Here is a 15,981-nt window from a genome sequence, read left to right as displayed (position 1 = left end):
ATGCACTTTAGGTAATTGTATTTCAATAAAGCACTTTTTTTTTTAAAGAGACAGAGTTTCACTTTGTCACCCTCAGTAGAGTGCCGTGGCATCACAGCTCACAGCAACCTCCAGCTCTTGAGCTTAGGTGATTCTCCTACCTCAGCCTCCCAAGTAGCTGGGACTACAAGCACCTGCCACAATGCCCAGCTATTTTTTTTTTTGCAGTTTGGCCGGGGTCGGGTTTGAACCCACCACCCTTGTTAAATGGGGCTGGCACCCTACTCACTGAGCCACAGGTGCTGCCCTCAATAAAGCTCTTAAATGAAAACCCCAACGACAGAGGCTGAGACATAGGAGTTGGCCCACACTTGGTTCCAGAACCTTCTGCTTCTTTTTTTTTGAGACAGAGTTTCACTATGTCGCCCTTGGTAGAGTGCTGTGGTGTCACAGCTCACAGCAACTACAAACTCTTGGGCTTAAGCCAGTGGTTCTCAACCTTCCTAATGCCCGGGCCCTTTGAGAACCACTGGCTTAAGTGATCCTCTTGCCTCAGCCCCCCAAGTAGCTGGGACTACAGGCACCCGCCACAACACCTGGCTAGTTTTTTTTTTTTTTTGGCAGTTGTCATTGTGTTTTAGCTGGCCCAGGCTGGGTTTGAACCTGCCAGCCTGGGTGTATATGGCCAGCACCCTAACAACTGTGCTATGGGCGCCAAGCCCAGTTCCAGAACCTTCTATCTCTGCAAACCTGGCTGAATGGTTCTGCCTGTGTGCCTCAGTTTCCTTGCATGTCAGGTGGGGGTGGTCAATCTGCCTGAGTCAGGATGTAGTCAGGACACATATGAGATGATGGCCCTGATACCAGGAAGAGGCTGGCCCATCTGTGCCTTGCTGTACAGACTGGGGCAGGCAGGAGAATATGGCCTTGGCAGATGTCTTTGAGGGCAGAGGTCAAGGTGGATGAATACACCATGGTCTAGGTGATCTGCCTGGTTGGGCCTGGCCTGGTGCTTATTGTGGGTGGTGACAACAGAGCCAGCAGCTTGGCTGGTGTGGGAAGGGCTAGGGTGAGTCTGGGGTCACATGATTCTAGGTTTGTGGGACCCCTACAGAGGAGTTCATCCAGGGGCTCCCAGAGGCAGGTCCAGGGCAGTGGTGAGCTTGGGGACCCTTCCTTGGTCCCTCATTGAACTGTCTCTGGTACTACGTACTACTTCAGGTGAGCTTGGCTCCCCCCAGGGTGTCTTTGTGCACCCAGCACCTCGTCACTGTATCTTGAAGTGTGCCAGGCCACTGGGGCCCTATGGGAAAAAGCCTCAGTAAGCATCCTCATTTCATTTCTGCTTTCAGAATTAAAGCCCCAGGCATGCTGATAGATGCTGTAGCACTTGACTAGGTGTAGTTCAGGACAAAGAGTACCCCAGCTTTAGGCCCCCAATCTCAACCTGCTCATAGGAGGATAATGTAGTGAGTCCCTGGAAGTCTCTGAGGCTGTGAGAGAGGGGAGAGGAGTTATGTTCTGGGTGTGCTTTGAAGCAACCTCAATGGCTGATGTCCCAGGTTGCTCTGTTTAGAGCCCCCATGGTGGGCAGTGGACCCCAAGCCACCCCCCAACTTGGTGAATCTACTTGCTGTACCTTTGGTGGTTCTGTTCTGAGACAACAAATACTCCTCCAAATATTCCCAAGGCCACATCCTGGGCCCACTGCCTGGGGGAGGTGACGGCAATAGTTAACTGCAGGGTGGGCAGATCAGCTGATTGGAACCTGCTTTCTGAAGTGCTCCCTTCCTGTTTTCTGTCCAGAAAACAACAGTTGCACAGAGAGGCTGTAACCCGCGCCTGCGGGTTGGGGGTGGAGGGATGCCTGGTGACACCCAAACCTCAGAACAACTCAACTTCTCCTTTCAGGGAGCTAAGAAAAAGTCCCAATCAACACAGCAAGTTGCACAGATGGCTGGTCTTCTGTGGCCCCAGGCTGGATGAGAGAGATCTTTCACCAAAATGCAGAGAAGCTGGGCTCAGGCCAGGTTCAAAACCCAGTCTGGCGGTGGCTACCTGTGATGTGGCCTGGGGAATCCACTTGCAGTAGGTTCACTTGTGGCCCTCCCCAAGAGATACGCAAGCCCCAACCCTTGGAACCTGTGAATTCGACCTCATTTCTTTTTTTTTTTTGAGACAGAGTCTCACTATGTTGCTCTTGGTGGAGTGCCTTGGCGTCACAGCTCACAGCAACCTCAAACTTTTGGGCTTAAGCGATTCTCTTGCCTCAGCCTCCCAAGTATCTGGGACTATTGGCATCCGCCACAACGCCCGGCTCCTTTTTTTTATTCTAGTTGTCATTGTTGTTTAGCTGATCTGGGCTGCCGCCCTCGGTGGATATGGCTGGCGCTGTAACCATTGTGCTACAGGCACTGAGCCTCGACCTCATTTCTAAACAGCATCTTTGCAGGTGTAATTAAGGCAAGAATCTCAAGATGAGATCATTCTGGATTTAGGGTGAACTCCAAGTCCAATGACAAGCATTCTCATAAGAGAAAGTTAAGAGAAATTAGAGACACAGAGACACACCCAAGAGAGGAGGCCAGATGACGATGGAGGCAAGGACTGGAGGAACATGGCCACTAAGCCAAAGAACAGCAACGACCACTGAAGCCATTATAAGCCAAGAGAGGCCTGGGACAGCTTCTCCCTTAAAGCCTCTAGAAGGAATCAGTCCTGATGACACCTGGATTTCAGACTTCTAGCTCCTAGAACTGTGAGAAAATAAATTCCTGCTTGTTTTAAGCCACCTTAGGAAACTCGCACATCTATGTGTCAGTTTCCTTGTCTTTAAAATGGGCAGATCTGCTATGACGACTCAAAGAAATGATGGATGAAAACCACGAAGCCATCGGGCATGGTAGCTCATGCCTGTAATTCCAGCACTCTGGGAGGACAAGAGACAAGGCGGGTGGACTGCCTGAGCTCAGAGGTTTTAGACCAGGGCATTGTGGCATGCGCCTGTAGTCTCAGCTACTTTGAAGGCTGAGACAAGAGTTTGAGGTTGCTGTGAGCTATGATGCCATAGCACTTTATCAAGAGTGATAAACAGAGATACTGTCTCAAAAAACAAAACAAACAAAAAAAACACAAAGCCCAAAGCCCATCACCCAGTGGGTCTGAAAGTGAGATAACTATTTTTGTTATTAGAAAACAGCCCTTGGTTGGCAGAGTGGCTGGAACTTAACAAATAATTTGTAAATGCTCAGGTGATTCTCCCCTCAGGGGACACAGGTAATGGCTGGGGACATTTTTGGTTGTCACACTTGTATCTGTGTGTATGGGGGTGCTACTGGCATCTGGTGGGTAGAGGCCAGGAATACTGCTCAACACCTTCTGATCACGGACCAGCCCCCACCCCAGAAAATGACCCAGCCACGAAGGTCAACAGCACTGAGGCTGAGAAACCCAGCTCTAAGCTGAGACAACTTTATCCCTTTGCAAACAGTCACCCCGGGAAGCATGTTTATTGCTATGACATGGATTTGGCTTAAGGCCCGTTTGGAATGTGGCGTGGGCACCACCCTAGAGTGGCTTGGAACTGCTGGAGAAAACCGGCCTCACTGCCTCTTGCTTCTAAGGCCCCAAGGAGGTAGCCTGGTGAAATCAGGCATCTGACTCACAGAGGGTGACGAACTGTTGTGGACAACATCCAGCAGAGTGTGTGGACATGGAGGCTGGAGTGAGCTTTGCCAGGCACGAGGGGAGAAATTACAGGCCTTCAGGAATGTCTGCTGAGTTGGGGTGACCTTCAGTGGCTAAGACGCCAAATGGCATCAACTGGTACTCCATGGGAGCAGCTGCGGGGTGACCTGTGTCCCCTCCCCTGCCAAAAAGCTATGTCCACATCCTCAACCCTGCAACCTATGAATGTCACCTTGTTTGGAAACAGTCTTTGCAGATGTAATTAGTTAGGAGAAGCTCATAATTGAAGGAGAATGGACCCTAAAAAAAATGAGTGGATGGCTTGGCACCTGTAGCTCAAGCAGCTAAGGTGCCAGCCACATATACCAGAGCTGACGGATTCGAATCCAGCCTGGGCCTGCCAAAACAACAATGAGAACTATAACCAAAAAATAGCTGGGTGTTGTGGTGGGCGCCTATAGTCCCAGCTACTCGGAAGGCTGAGGTAAGAGAATCGCTTAAGCCCAGGAGTTGGAGGTTGCTGTGAGCTGTGATGTCACAGTACTCTACCCAGGGCAACAGCATGAGGCTCTGTCTCAAAAAAAAAAAGAGTGGCGTCCGGGCGGCGCCTGTGGCTCAGTCGGTAAGGCGCTGGCCCCATATACCGAGGATGGCAGGTCCAAACCCGGCCCCGGCTAAATTGCAACCAAAAAATAGCTGTGCGTTGTGGTGGGCGCCTGTAGTCCCAGCTACTCGGGAGGCTGAGGCAAGAGAATTGCTTGAGCCTGGGATTTGGAGGTTGCTGTGAGCTGTGTGATGCCATGGCACTCTACCGAGGGCCATAAAGTGAGACTCTGTCTCTACAAAAAAAAAAAAAAATAAAGAGTGGCGTCCTTATTACAAGAAAACCAGGTAAAGACACAGGAAAAATACCTGTGACAACAGACATGGGAATGGTGCAGCCACAAGCCAAGGAATGCCTGGAGCCACCAGAGTAGCTGGAGGAGGCCAGGCAGGACCTTCCTCAAGAGGCTTTGAAGGGAGTGTGGCCTAGCAGACACCTTGATTTTGAACTTCTGGCTTCTAGAACTTCATGAGAATCAATTATTGTTGTTTGAGGCCTCTGAGCCTGTGGAACGTTGTTGTAAGAGCCATAGGAAATTCATCTCTGCCCTGGAGGTCCAAGGGATTGCGGCTATAGAGATGGCACAGAGTTCAGGAGAATGTGGAGCCTGAACTGAGACCCAGGTAGCATCCTACCTTCTGGTCGTGTCATGTTGCGATCTTGGAGTCAGGTGTGTCACTTCTTTGAGGTTTGAGGTGTTCAACTACCTGTCTGGTTTCAGGAAGATTCATTTTGCAAAGTGTTTATGACCCAGTAAATGTGGGGTGGGGGGGTCCATTCTCTCATTTGCATACTGTATTTCTAATGTCACTGCTTTAATCTGGACATGGAAGCTTTGGCCTACAGCTCCATTGTGACCCCTGGTCATATGCCAGGCAGACAGTAATACCACTTTGGCTGAGTCATGGAACTGGGATGATCAGAGTGGCCTTGGATCCAATGAGCCAGGTTGAGTCCAGCCTCGACTCAGAACCTCTATGGCTCTTCTGAATTGATTTTGGCCATCACAGAGCCTTGTACCTTTATCAGCACCTGACATGCAACAAATGTGCACACAGTATTTGTGGAATGAGTGGATGGTCTGGACAGGTCAGGTAACAACACATGTGAACCATATTAAAAAGGAAAATGTAGATTCTGTGGCCAAACTGCTAAGTAGTTTCTAAAAAGTTTATGCAAAAAAAAAGACAATGAATCTTTCTATTACTTTTACAGGAGAAAACAAAAATAGGCTACATCTGTTGGCCCAAGGCTGTATTATGACCCCAATTAATGTCTTGCTGATGATCTCAGAGAGTAAGAGGAACTGAAATGTATTCTCAGGCCTGCCTAGTTATGATTTCAGAAAATCTGGGGAGATCAGCAAAAGGCCAGAGGTCAATGCTCCACGGAAGGTAGGTGGACCCCCCCAAACCCAACTCCCTCCTACCACTGAGGGGGAGATGTTTCAGGAACGTACAGATAGAGAAACTATGATACATCTATTTAATGGGCTATTATTCAGCAATAAGAAATGAGCTCTCAAGCTATGATTAGACAGGAAAGAACCTTAAATGCACATTGCAAAGTGGAAGAAGCCAATCTGAAAAGCCTACCGCCTGGCTGGGTATGGTTGTCATGCCTATAATCCCGAGGCTTGGGAGGCCAAGGGTAAAGGACTGCTCTCGAGGCCAGGCGTTTTTGCCAGCCTGAGCAAAATAGCAAGATGGGGTCTTTACAAAAAAATGAAAAAATTAGCCTGGTATGGTGATCTGTGCCTACAGTTCTAGATACTCAGGAGGCTGTGGCAGAAGGATTACTTGAGCCCAGAAGTTCGAGGTTCAGTGAACTATGATGGAACCACTGCATTCCAGCTGTGTGACAGAGCTAGACCTCGTCTCTTAAAAAAAGGCTACATACTATATGAGTTCAGTTACAGTACAACTTCTGTTCAGTTGACCACCCAAGGGACTATAACAAACTGGTCAACATACAGAGGTAGTCACCATAAGAAACTAGGCCTACTGTACATGTGGTGCCTATCTGGTCTATGAAAATTAGGTCAACTTAAGGAGGTAGTCAATTATGGAGGTTCTACTGTATGGGAAGGACATTCTGAAAAAGGCAAACAATGGAGACAGTGAAAAGATCATTGATTGCCTAAGGTTAGCAGGGAGGGAGGGATATATGAATGGAACGCAAGAGGATTTTTAGGGCAGTGACACTACTCTATGTGACGCTATAAAAGGGGAGACATGTCATTATATGTCTCTCCAAACTCACAGAATGTACAACACTAAGAGTGAACCCTAAAGTAAACTCTGGAATTAGTGAAGAACAACATATCAACAAGGACACAAATCAACTGTAACAAACGCACCACTCTAGTGCAAGAAATACGCATAGTACAGCAGAGGAAGCTGTGAGGTGGGAGGGGCATATGGGAACTATCTGCTCACAAACCTAAAACTGCTCTAAAATATAAAGACCATTTAAAAAAACCAAAAGACCCGGGCAGCGCCTGTGGCTCAGTGGGTAGGGCGCCGGCCCCATATACTGAGGATGGCGGGTTCAAACCCAGCCCCGGCTGAACTGCAACCAAAAAATAGCCGGGTGTTGTGGTGGGTGCCTGTAGTCCCAGCTACTCGGGAGGCTGAGGCAAGAGAATCGCTTCAGCCCAGGAGTTGGAGGTTGCTGTGAGCTGTGTGATGCCATGGCACTCTACCGAGGGCCATAAAGTGAGACTCTATCTCTACAAAAAAAAAAAAAAAAAAAAACCAACAGACCCCAAACTCAGAGGTACAGACATCTGAGACCATAAGCTATTTGGCCCTCAGCAGGTGATAATGGCTGTGCTATGTCTGGAGACACAGGTGGGCATCTCACCCAAAAACTCCCAGAGAGAGGAGGGATGTTGTGTGGTCACTTCTGCCTGCAGCCAAAGGCTCACCCATAGGGATACTGGCGAGTGGGCAGAAGACATGGGAGGTTAGGGAGTCCCTCTTTTGTTGCTTGTACAGGGCCACCAAGTAGTACCCCCTGCTCTGTGGCAACACCTGCTGTCCTCGTCCACCCCCGTGCCTGCCATACGCCTTGCTGCGAAGCAGTTCTTGAACCATTCGTTTTCAGGATACCAGCCTTTTCTTTCCAGGACCCTCTAGGCGAAAGGTGTATTAATCGTGCCTCATTTTCTGTATCCTGATGCTCTGCTTTCTGGGGCCTGGCTTGCCTCAGAGGGACGGCCCCCTCCTGGAATTAACCAATTTCTAAAGATAGTCCAGAACTCACCTTCCATATGCAAACCAACCAATCCAAAGCTCATATTCTGGCCACCTCTTCAGTTGGGCTCTCACACTCCAGGCCACTACCCCTCTGCTCTCATCACTGTGAGTCCGGACACTTGACAACTACAGGCAGCCTATATGCACCAGAGGCCACTGAAATGCTTCAACCAAGCCAATCCTATACCTGCTTCCCCTGCCTTGCCAATTCCTTTGCATGAAAGCCACAATAAAGGCTACTGCCCAGGTTTCCTGCCCAGCCTCCTGACCAATCTTGGTGCTTCCCCCTGTGGCCAAGAGTGATATTACTCTTGGGAACTGTGAGTAACAAACTCTTTCCAAGGGCGGTCATCTCCTGACCTGTTGCCCTGGCCCTATCTGATTGCAACAATTATAAAACCTATATTTTAAAAACAAAGGCCTCCTCCCACCAAAGAAGTGGCTCCCCCACTCACCTCCAGCACGGGGCCAGCACCCAGGATGGTCCTCTCCACACCACTAGCATAGCCTTTCTGGCTAAGGGCAGTGAGGCAATGGATGAGAAAGTTGGTGCTCTGGGTCTTGCCAGAACCACTCTCACCAGAGATCACAATGCACTGGTTCACACGCTTCCGCAGCATGGCATAGTAGGCCACATCAGCCAGTGCGAAGACATGTGGCTCCAACTTGCCCAGCTGTTGGTTCTCATACATCTTCACGTACTTGGGATTATAAATGGGGAGGAACTTGAAGGGGTTGATGGCAACCAGGATGCTTCCTGCATACGTGTAGATCTTCTGCTGCAGGAAGCGGTGCTTCAGGTTCTTCAGGAGGTTGTCCTCGGTCAGCTCAGGGAGGTTGCAAAGGTCGTCAAAGTCTGCCTGCTGCCGTGGCAGGAGGCCGCGCTCCATCAGCCGCCGGGTGGCTGTGGCCTGGGCCACCAGTTGCATGTGCACATACTTGATGGTGCCATCTGCATCGCGCTCCTGAAGTAGGAAGTAATAGCCGTCTTCCTGTGGGTGCTCGTCCTGTGCCCGCCGGGGCCATAGCAGCACTCGGTGCACTGGTGAGTCGTTGGCATCCAGCACCCACTCCTCGCCGCCCGACTCTTTGACTTCCACCAGCACATAGCACTTGGTGCCATCCAGCCGCAGGCTGGCGATGGCATCCTTGATGACATCTGAGGTGGTGCTGTCTTTGGTCGCGGTCACACGGCACGAGGACTGGCTCTCGGTGGTGGACAGCTGTGGGTAGATATGCAGGTGGTAGGCCTGCTCCCAGCAGCCAGAGCTGCCCGCCTCTTTCACACTCATCCTGCTGGCAGCCTGGCTTCAGCATGCCTCCCGGGCTTGGGTGTGTGTTTTCTGGAGCTGGAAGGGAGGTCAGAATCAGGCACAATCAGAGTAGTAAGGAGGGAGGGTGCTGGGTGAGGCTGGAGTCCCCTGAGCCTGACTGGGCTCTCCTGTAAGACAGAGATGACCAGTTGAAGCATCTCTCTCTTTTTGGTTTTTGTATTTTTTAAGAGACAGTCTTTTTCTATCACCCAGGCTGGAGTCCAGTGCAGCCTATGCCTCCTAAGCTCAAGTGATTCTCCTGCCTCTACCTCCTGAGTAGCTGGAACTACATGTGTAGCTGGAACTACCCCTATGTCAAGCTAAGTTTTTTTTTTTATTTTTTTATTTTTTTTTGTAGAGACAGAGTTTCACCTTACTGCCTTCAGTAGAGTGCCATGATATACACAGGACTCACAGCAACCTCTAGCTCTTGGGCTTCCGCGATTCTCCTGCCTCAGCCTCCCAAGCAGCTGGGATTACAGGCGCCTGTCACAATGCCCGGCTATTTTTTGGTTGCAGTTTAGCCGGGGCTGGGTTTGAACCCGCCACCCTCGGTATATGGGGCTGGCGCCTTACTCACTGAGCCACAGGCACCACCCTCAAGCTAAGTTTTTTTTTTGTACTTGTAGAGACAGGGTCTTGCTATGTTGCCTAGACTGATCTCAAACTCCTGGCCTCAAGTGATCCTCTTACTTTCGCCTCCCAAAAAGATTACAGGAGTGGGCTGTTGTGCCCGGCCTTTCTGTCTGTCCTTAAATGTGACGTATGACCCAAAGATTGTGGCTCTGGTGGGTGGCATTGCCAGACACCCCCCAAGACAAGTCTCCCTGGCGGCGTCCATAGCTTATTGAGTAGGGTGCCGGCCACATACACGCAGGCTGGTAGGTTCGAGCCAGGCCTGGGCCAGCTAAACAACAGTGACAACTGCAACAATAAAAAGATAGCCAGGGTGTTGTGGTGGGCGCCTATAGTCCCAGCTACTTGGGAGGCTGAGTGCATCAGAGAAGGCACTTAAGGCAAGAGAATCACTTAAGCCCAAGAGTTGAAGCTGTGAGCTGTGGTACCACAGCACTCTAGCAGGATGACAGCTTGAGACTCTGTTTCTAAAAAACACAGACCAGCCTCCGCACTGACTTTGCTCTATCTCAGCCCCACCAAGAGGCAATCTCTCTGCCCTGAAGTCCAACAGCCACAGCCATCTCTTTCTGCTGAGCCTTTCCCAGCCCACATCCTTCCTGGCCTATAGTCTCTGACAAAATGTTGCCTGGCAGCTCCCCAAGCTAATGAAAACTTAGCCCCACAGGCCTTGGCAACACACCAGGGGTGGCGAAAGGTGTATAAGGATGAACAAGACTGAACCTGTCTCAAAAATCTGGATCCCCCAAACCCTGTGATCCCCAAAACTCAACTGAGGAGGATGAACTCAGAAAGAACCACCAAGAAAGCCCTGGAGAGAACAGCTCAGAGCACGTTTGCTTCTGGAAGCCACAACTCCAGTCTGCTGGGGAGAAGAGCAGCAGTCAGACCCCAAGTGGGGGCATCCTACGGGGCAATTGGCCAGTCCTCCCAAGACTGCCAAGGTCATGAGTAGCAAGACCCAGGAGCTGTCCCAGGCCAAAAGAGACTCAGTGCAATGGGACACCCTGGAAGAGGTCTTTGACCAGAGAGGGGACGTGAATGGAAGAACTCATTACATGGAAATAATGTACATTGTTGGCAATAATATTCAATAATTTATACCAATTAATATTAAGGTCGGTTAACAGCAATGTACCTTGTCAATTTCTTTTTTTAAATTTTAAAATTATTTAATTTTTTTAGAGATAGGGTCTTCTTCTGTTGTCCAGGCTGGTGAATTCCTGGGCTTAAGCGATCTTCCTGCCTCAGACTGTCAAGTAACTCAGACTAGAAGACACCACTATGTTTTTATTTTTTGTAGTGATGATGTCTTGCTATGTTGCCTGGGCTGGTCTCTAATTCCTGGCCTCAAGTGGTCCTCCTGCCTTGGCCCCCCAACGTGCTGGCATTACAGGTATGCACCACCACACCCAGCTGAAGCTGATGTCAACTTCTTTTTTTTTTTTTGCAGTTTTTGGCTGGGGCTGGATTTGAACCCGCCACCTCCAGCATATGGGGCCGGCGCCCTACCCCTTTGAGCTACAGGTGCCACCCAGATGTCAACTTCTTTGTTGTGACAAATGTGCCCTGACAATGTAAGATATTCATATTTGGGGAAGCTAAATCAGGGGTGTAGGGGCCCTCTGTACTATCCTTATAATTTTTCTGTAAATTTCTAATTATTCTAACAGAAAAGTTTATTTTTTAAAAAAATGCATTTGCTTCTGAAGATTGCAGGGAAAAGAAAATGCACCTGAAGCTGGTGACAGCCTGGCTGGTATCTTAGAGCAAGAGGCATAAATGCAACATGGGGGAGGATGGGGAGAGCATAAAGGTAAGTGAGACCATGGTTCAAAGCCCGGCAGAGAGGCTGCTGAGCAAACAAACGCAAGAGCATGTCAAGTTAAATGGTATACACCAGGAGCCATTATCCTTGAAGGACAGGACGGGGGCAGCAACATCTGAGAGGGATTCTGAAGGATGAAGAGGAGTCCGTTCACCAGGCAGGCAAAAAGAGGGAGGATGGTATGATAAGCCCATGGCCTGTTTTTATAAGTAAGGTTTTATTGGAAAGCAATCTTACCCATTCATTTACATCTTGTCTGTGGTTGCTTTTGCTACAACAGCAGTCTGGAAGTCTTATCAAAGACTACATAATATTACAGCCTGGAAAGCCTAATATAAGACCACCTAGCCCTTTATAGAAAAGGTTTGATGACCTCAGCCCTAAAACGAAAGCATGACTTGGCACCGTGACTATGAGAGGCCAGGGGCATCAGAAGCTGAGATGATTCAGGTGTAGGGAAGAGGAGTCCTGAAGAAGTGTTAGGAAGGGAGAGGAAAGGTGAAGATGAAAAAATACTATAACTCAGGAGCCTGCTATAATAGTTCACATGGGGTAGACAGTGGCAATATATAATAAGAAGGTTGGGGGAGGTGAAATATTTAATCTTTAAACCTTTTCTCCAAGCCAGGCATGGTGGTGCACACCTGTAATCCTTGTGACTCAAGAGGCTGAGGTAGGAGGATTGCTTGAGTCCAGGAGTTCAAGGCTACAGTGAGCTATAATCATGCTACTATACTCTAGACTGGGCAACAGAGTGAGACTCTGTCTCTACAAAAAGCAAAGAACCTCCCCCTCCACCACTAACAAAAAGCCCCTAACACTTTCCCCTAAATTACTAAGTTGACTAGATAAATGCTATATACAGTCTAATAAAATTTAGGTTGTACTATACATTTAGTCGTAAATCTTAAACCTTTTCCTTTTTTTTTTTTTTGAGAGTCTCAAGCTGTCGCCTTGGGCAGAGTGCCACGTCATCATAGCTCATAGCAACCTCAAACTTTTGGGCTTAAGCGATTCTCTTGCCTCAGCCTCCCAAGTAGGTGGGACTATAGGCGCCTGCCACAATGCCCAGCTATTTTTTGGTTGTAGTTGTCATTGTTGTTTGGCAGGCCCGGGATAGATTCGAACCCGCCAGCTGTGGTGTATGTGGCTGGTGCCCTAGCCGCTGAGCTGTGGGTGCTGAGTCCCTAAATCTTTTCTTGATATGTTAGTACATGTGAACATTTTTCTGGGTTATGTGATAAACTTTTGATAGTGTGGATTTTTTTTTTTTGGCGACAGTTTTATTCTGTTTTCCCAGCTAGACTGCTGTGGTGTCAGCTTAATTCACAGCAACCTTGAACTCCTGCGCTCAAGTGATCTTCCTTCCTCAGCCTCCTGAGCAGCAGGGAATACAGGTATATGCCTCTGTGCCTGGCTAACTTTTCTATTTTTGATAGAGATAGGATCTTGCTCTTGCTCAGGCTGGTCTCAAGCTATCCTTCCACCTCAGCCTCCCAAAGTGTTAGGATTACAGGAGTGAGCCACTGAAAATGGCCAACAGGGTGTTTTTTTTGTGAGACAGACTCTCAAGATGTTGCCTTAGGTATAGTGCCTTGGCATCACAGCTCACAGCAACCTCAAACTCTTGGACTTAAGTGATTCTCTTGCCTCAGCCTCCCAAGTAGCTGGGACTACAGGGACCCGCCACAACGCCCAGCTATTTTTTTGTTGCAGTTGTCATTGTTGCTTAGCAGACCTGGGCCGGGTTCAAATCTGCCAGCCTCGGGCATTGTGGCTGGCGCCCTTGCCGACTGAGCTACAGGCACTGCCCAGGGTGGTCTTTTAATAGCTTCTCAGGATTCCACCATACACAGAGAAAACACAAGATACTGTGATTGTTCTGCTACTATTGGCCGTTTGGTTTCCAACTTCTTGTTAACCGTACAGTGACTCTCCCTTGGGACACACATCCTTTGTTTTTTTTTTTTTTTTTTTTTTTTTTTGTAGAGACAGAGTCTCACATACCACCCTCAGGTAGAGTGCCGTGGCATCACACAGCTCACAGCAACCTCTAACTCTTGGGCTTAGGCGATTCTCTTGCCTCAGCCTCCCGAGTAGCTGGGACTACAGGCGCCCGCCACAACGCCTGGCTATTTTTTTTTTTGTTGCAATTTGGCTGGGGCCGGGTTTGAACCCGCCACCCTCGGCATATGGGGCCGGCGCCCTACTCACTGAGCCACAGGCGCCGCCCTCATCCTTTGTTTTTTTTGAGACAGAGTGTCACTATGTTGCCATCGGTGGTGTGCCATGGCGTCACAGCTCACAGCAACCTCAAACTCCTGGCCTAAGTGATTCTCCTGCCTCAGCCTCCCAATTAACTGGAACTATAGGCACCTGCCACAACGTCCGGCTATTTTTTATTGCAATTGTCATTGTTATTTTGCAGGCCCAGGCTGGATTCAAACCCGCCAGCTCCGGTGTATGTGGTGACGCCCTAGTCGCTGAGCCAAAGGCGTGGAGCTGGGACACACATCCTTCCATGCATCTCTGATCATTTCCTTGGGATTAACTCTTTCATGTAGACACAAATATTGCTAAATCTCCTGACATTACTCTTCAGAAAAACTGTATGAAATAAGGCAGCTCGTGCGCTTTGAAAAACATTTTGGCAGTTTCTTTAACATTAAAGCAATTCCACTCTCAAGAGTTACTCCAGAGAAATGAAGCAGAAACTTCAGACATCCATGGCAGTATTACTTCGAAGAGTTCTAAACTGGAAACAATCTGAATGTCCATCAACTGGTGATCAGACAAACGAACTGACCACACAGTGGAATACGACTCAGCGGTAAGAAGGAACCAGCCTCTAATACTCACCAACAACACAGAACAAACTCAGATTTGTTGTGCCAAGTGAAAAAAGTGTGACAGAAGGAGTACCTACAGACCCAGCAACTCCATGCCTAGGTACTCAGATCCTGTATACCAATGTTTACAGCAGGACTATTCACAATTGCCAGAAGGTAGAAACAGCCCAAATATCCATCAGCAGATGGATAAAGAGAATGTGGCCCGGCCATACCACGGAGTATTACACAGCCACAAGAGGAACGGAGCACTGATCCATGCTGCAGTGCGAGTGAAACTCAAAGAGATTATATGGAGTGAGTGAACAGTCACAAAGACCACATACTGCATATTTTGATTTATATGACATGTCCAGAAGATGAAATCTGTAGAGAGAGAAAGCAAATTAGTGGTTGCCAGAGGCTGGGGGAGGGGGAAAAGGGTGTGACTGCTAGTGGGGACGGGGGTTTCCTTTTGGGTAATGAAAATATTCTGAAATCAGATAGAGCTGGTGGTTGCACGACATTACAGAGTACACAAAATGCCTCTGACTTGTATACTTTAAAAGGTTAATCTTATGTTATATGATTTCCCTCAATACAATTTTAAAGATTAAAGAGTCCACACCATGATTCCATATATATAAAATTCTAGAAAATGCAAATTAACCTATAGAGACAGAAAGGCTGCTGGGGGTAGGAGGTAGGCAGAGATGACAAGGGGGGGTAGGGAATGCTTTCTGGGTGATGAATGGCTTCACCACCTTAGTCTTGGTGGTGGGCTAGCTGTTTACACAAGTTATGACAGAGCAAACTGTATACTTTTAAGTACACTTTATTATGCAACAATTACACCTCAATAAAACTGTCTAAAAATTATGTGGCTTATGAAAAAACCCACTTCCCTGGGAGTTTTTCTTTTTAAAACTTCATGCTCTAGTTTCAAAACATTTATGCCTTGAGCCCAGGCACTGAGTTCCTAGGCTGGCAGAGCAAGGAAATAGTTGGGAACCCTCAAGTGCCTCAGGGGTTCAAAGATGCTACTCGGTGCTGCTTACCTGGCTGTTCCAGGACACGATGAGAATTAATTGTGGGGGCCACAATTAAAAGGGCCACAGGAGGATAGAGGTTTATGTACTTCCAAACCAGGTGAGAAACTCAAGGCCCAAATCAGAGATATACATCTTGATGGCAGCTGCACAAAGGCATAGGTGTGCACAATGGCACACATGCTTACACCTTACATGCACACATATCCACAAATACACACGCTCACATGCACAAACCCTCATAGGAACACAACCATACTTGTATATATATAGGTGTAGACACACATGCTTGTACACCCCCTTATGTACACCCCCCCCACACACAAGGCCACAGGCATGAATGGATACATGCTCATATGCACACATGCTTGTACACACACGTGCACAGAGCTGGGTTAAGGCACAGTTTGGCCTTTCCTGTGACTAGTACTTGTGTGACAGGGGCTCAGTCCAGCTCCCAGGCAGGGGGATTTGGACTGTCCTACACCCAAGTTGCCTGCTTTCCAACAGAGACCAACTCGGAGTGAGAAGCCAGGCGCACCCATGAAAGCCTGACAGTTCTTTCTTCTGCTCCCTGCAGCCTCAGCCACCTGGCCTGAGGCCCAATGCACACTCATTAGGCCACATGGGCTGAGTGTCCCATGACTAGCTGCACCTGGATTTGGGGCCCCAGCATCTTCCAGCAACAAACGCCTGTCAGGGCATCTGCAGCTTGGGTCCCTTGGTGGATATGGGGTGCAGAAGGGCAAATGCTAGGAAATCCTACTTGCAGAGACTGGAAGTCATGGGGGACAGTC

General features: G+C 48.7%; 1 protein-coding gene across 16 annotated transcripts in view; it reads right to left on the bottom strand.

Annotated features, from left to right (window-relative positions):
* Positions 1-15,981, bottom strand: part of MYO9B (myosin IXB) — a 115,260-nt gene that overhangs the window by 83,182 nt on the left and 16,097 nt on the right. For 15 of the 16 annotated variants that reach the window (XM_053583554.1, XM_053583558.1, XM_053583560.1 and 12 more), the window contains exon 2: positions 7,986-8,971. In XM_053583554.1, coding sequence (XP_053439529.1) covers positions 7,986-8,822 — 837 coding nt within the window. In that variant the 5' untranslated portion in view covers positions 8,823-8,971. The remainder of the gene's footprint in view (positions 1-7,985; positions 8,972-15,981) is intronic. The other variant, XM_053583555.1, reaches the window with a different exon arrangement.

Source organism: Nycticebus coucang, chromosome 3, assembly GCF_027406575.1.
Source record: "Nycticebus coucang isolate mNycCou1 chromosome 3, mNycCou1.pri, whole genome shotgun sequence".
Lineage (NCBI taxonomy): Eukaryota > Metazoa > Chordata > Mammalia > Primates > Lorisidae > Nycticebus > Nycticebus coucang.
The sequence above is the reverse complement of the archived record's forward strand: the minus strand, read 5'-3'. Positions and strand labels throughout refer to the sequence as shown.